At 31.0% G+C, this 3598-nt stretch overlaps 1 protein-coding gene across 1 annotated transcript; it reads right to left on the reverse strand.

Annotated features, from left to right (window-relative positions):
• Positions 1-2117: 2117 nt before the first annotated feature.
• LOC139486893 (neuronal acetylcholine receptor subunit beta-4-like) lies at positions 2118-3227 on the reverse strand (the record flags this gene model as incomplete). The annotated part of the gene is given in 1 exon segment (XM_071271951.1): positions 2118-3227. A coding segment is annotated over 1 exon segment (1070 nt), but the record flags the coding sequence as incomplete, so codon positions are not given.
• Between the last annotated feature and the right edge of the window lie 371 nt (positions 3228-3598).

Below are 3598 nucleotides of genomic sequence, written 5' to 3' on the forward strand. Positions count from 1 at the left end.
ATTTGTTTAGGGGCCAGTTGAAGGATGCCTCCGGGTGCGGGAATTTCTTGCTACATTGAAGACCTGTTGGTGACCTTCTGCTGTTGTTTTTTTTCTATGGTCGGGTTGTTGTCTCTTTGGCACATTCCCCATTTCCATTCTCAATTTTATTGTATGTAATTTGGTCTCTTATGAAGAGTTATTTGATGTGTAATATACCATATTTTCAAAAAAAAAATATATTTGTGAATTTTCATTCTGAGAAATGAAAAATGGAAGGTTCAACACATTCGACTATAAGTCATTTATTTATTCGAAACCGAAACCGTATCAAAACCGAAACCGAAACTGGGAACGATACATGAACTAATGAGACTTGAGTGTTAAAATTTTAAAGTGAAATTAATTTGTAAATGTGAGGGTTGTTAAGTTGAAATATTCACATAAATTCCTTTAAATAGTGCATATTTATTCAACGTCTACTGAATACACTGGTACAAGTTATATACAATTTAAGATGTCGACATGACTTTAAATATTGTACACATTTTTAATGACATGTTTCTTCGAAGGGACTGTGCACAATATAATTAATTGTTCATCTATCTAATGTGTACATTCTACAAACATTCTGCTTGTCCAAATCTTATAGTTTATTTGATCGCGGAATATACACGTTTTAACATTTTACTGTCTCACAAGTTTACGGAATTGTAATGTCTCTAGAGATATGTGCTGCAACAATCGGGATAAGTCATCGAATCTGTGTTGTTACCTAGCTATAAGACACTGGATTTAAGATTTCGTATTTGCAATCAGTAAATATATATATTTCTATGAATTCCTGTCAATCTCATTGATATTTCAATGTTCCTCAGCAAAGAGCAATGTACACAAAAACCGCATGAATATTTAGACTCAAAATTCAAAAACAAATTGACAATGCCGTGGAAAAATACGAAAAAATGACCAAATGATAAAACACCAGAATGAAAAAAAGAGTAGAAATATAATTACTTAGCAATATAGACCCACCACAGCTGCGAGTATTATCATGTGTTTTGGAAGAGTCAGAATATCCTGCTCAAAATATGGCACTTATACGAGTGCTCATGTAAATACTAATGTAGATATAAGTCAAATCTAGTTGGTCACATTCAAGGTAAAAAGGACGGGATTTTGTTTTAGACAACTGGAACATAAGTCATATCAGCATTTTATAAATTGTACCAGTGTATTCAGTAGAGGTTATATAACTAAATCACTACTTATCGTTTATAAAAAGATTCAAGTGAAATGATGAGTGAAGTAATTATCGATATGCTACTTCCATATTTAGAACAATAAATGAATGAATGAAAAAGAAACTAATTTGAGAACCCACTCATTGTATAGGATAATTTTAACCACCCAACCATCTTTGATTTCAGAATCGTTAAAGATATCATTTCAATTTTGGCTTATGGTGAAGATGTTCATTAGGAAGCCTCTCTGTTTGGAAATATTTAGCACGACCGAAATTCTCATACACTTAAGAAACTCTACTTTACTTATCTTCATGTGACGTGACTGTGTTCTAAGTGACCAGGCTGCAAGTAACAAGACGTTCAGGAGTCATACAGATTGCATGACTGCATCTTTTGGGGATGATTTTCATTTCGAACACATGCACAATTTGGCTAAGAACGATTTTTACAATATTGAAATATTTGTTTCCTTTAAAATCTCGTAGTTTTCAACCTCAGTATGACATGTCTTTAAAGTATCTTGTATGAATATGTTTGGAGTCACAAAAGTTAAATTTCATTGTTGAATTTGGCTTTCAAAATGTTTTTTTTTAAATACGCAAAGATAATGTAAGTGTCTGTTTGGCGAGTATTCTTAATTCGTAAACAAAACATAAATCTAAATATAAGCTCTTTCGATTTGGGTCATGCGTTTTTCTGAAATATTCGCTTTTCAATACTATATTTTCATAAAATATAGTACAAACAGAAGTATATGGTATAAAAATAGTTCAGCTAAACTAATGAAGAAAGAAAAACATGTAAAACAACTGTTGAGTAAAACCAAAAAAATCAAACGATTTAGAAAAAAATTGATATAGAATATATAATTTTAAAGAACAAATTAAAATACCTTCATTCTTCTGCAGAGTATTCGAAAGTTGTTTAACAACGTACTTGTCTTTGTCTTTGTCTTTGTTACAGCATCTTTTAATCCAATTCAACTTTCGGTAGTATCTTACAGTTATAACGACATTTGATATAAGTGTTGCTCCACTTATGCTAAGTAAAACCCACAAAAACATTCCAAAGTAAGCAATTTTATCTGATGTGCTTGGCAATGATTCATTGTATAAATCTATCATCACTGTAAAACTCAATATTGCAAAGATTGACAATGTTATTTTGGCGCCGCTTTTAACGGAGAGCCAAAACGTTACAAGATTTATGCATGTTATTGCAATGGTTGGAGTAAAAAACCTCCACACGTAATACGTTTGTCTTCGATTCATCTCTATTTCCAATACCACACCAGCGAAGGTTTTGTCATCCCAATGTCTGTTTGATTTATAACACTTGATGTGTTCAGGCTTTGAGATATGCCATTCACCATTTGAATGATATTGTTTAAAAAAATTATTTTTCATTTTAATGCTAAATACCTGTTCTTCGTTTTGAAGATGTTGAGCAGCAAAATTTAATTTGCAGGTTTCTGTCTCAAATGGATACCTTTGTGTATCTACCAGACAATAGGTTTTTAATATCAAATCATTCTGCCATTCCACTAGTCCATCACTGTCGATATTAACACGTTTTTTCTCGTCTACAAAAATATTTGGATTGTCTGTATAATTAATCAGGTTCACATCTGGATTCCATATCTTTGATAATGGGACTGATATTCTGTTTATTCCCTCATACAAACTGCTATTCCACGTCAAAAATTCATCAGACCATGAAATTTTCATACCAACTGATGTGGTAAGGATTTGATCCTTCATGTTTAATTCATGAATGGTGTTTAACACAATTTCAAACTTCACCTCTATTGGTTTACTTTTATTCAAATTTGGTCGTCTAACATATCGGTTATAATTTCCGTTCTCCAAGATGTCTTTCCATAAAATTGTCTCATTATTAAGACAATTAACAATAAGCGTATTATAAGTGAGAAAGACAAAATAAGAATGAATTAATTTCATTTCAATTATGTTCTTTGATATTTTGCAAATGCACGCAGGGTACAAAGACTATTATCTAAATACTTAATATGGAAGATCTACACACAAACAGAATTAAATTGTTCATGATAATATACACTGTGGTTTTACTTTACAAAACATTTGGAAAAGTGCCATACTTCGAATCTCGGTAGGTTTTATTAATTGTTCCATAGTATATAATTATAAAAAAAACACCGATTAGGTCATTAGATTTTGTTGATACCAGTTATGACAGAATGTTTAATCGAAACAAAATTTGATATTGATTTAAAGACAAAATGACGCTTTGAAATTTTGAAGTCATTTGGCAAAATACAAACAAATAAAACCTACTTTTAAATACTATTTAGATTTCTTGATAGGAATCATCTAGGTTTAAGTTTGAGAAGT

This window comes from Mytilus edulis, chromosome 8 (genome assembly GCF_963676685.1).
Source record: "Mytilus edulis chromosome 8, xbMytEdul2.2, whole genome shotgun sequence".
Classification (NCBI taxonomy): domain Eukaryota; kingdom Metazoa; phylum Mollusca; class Bivalvia; order Mytilida; family Mytilidae; genus Mytilus; species Mytilus edulis.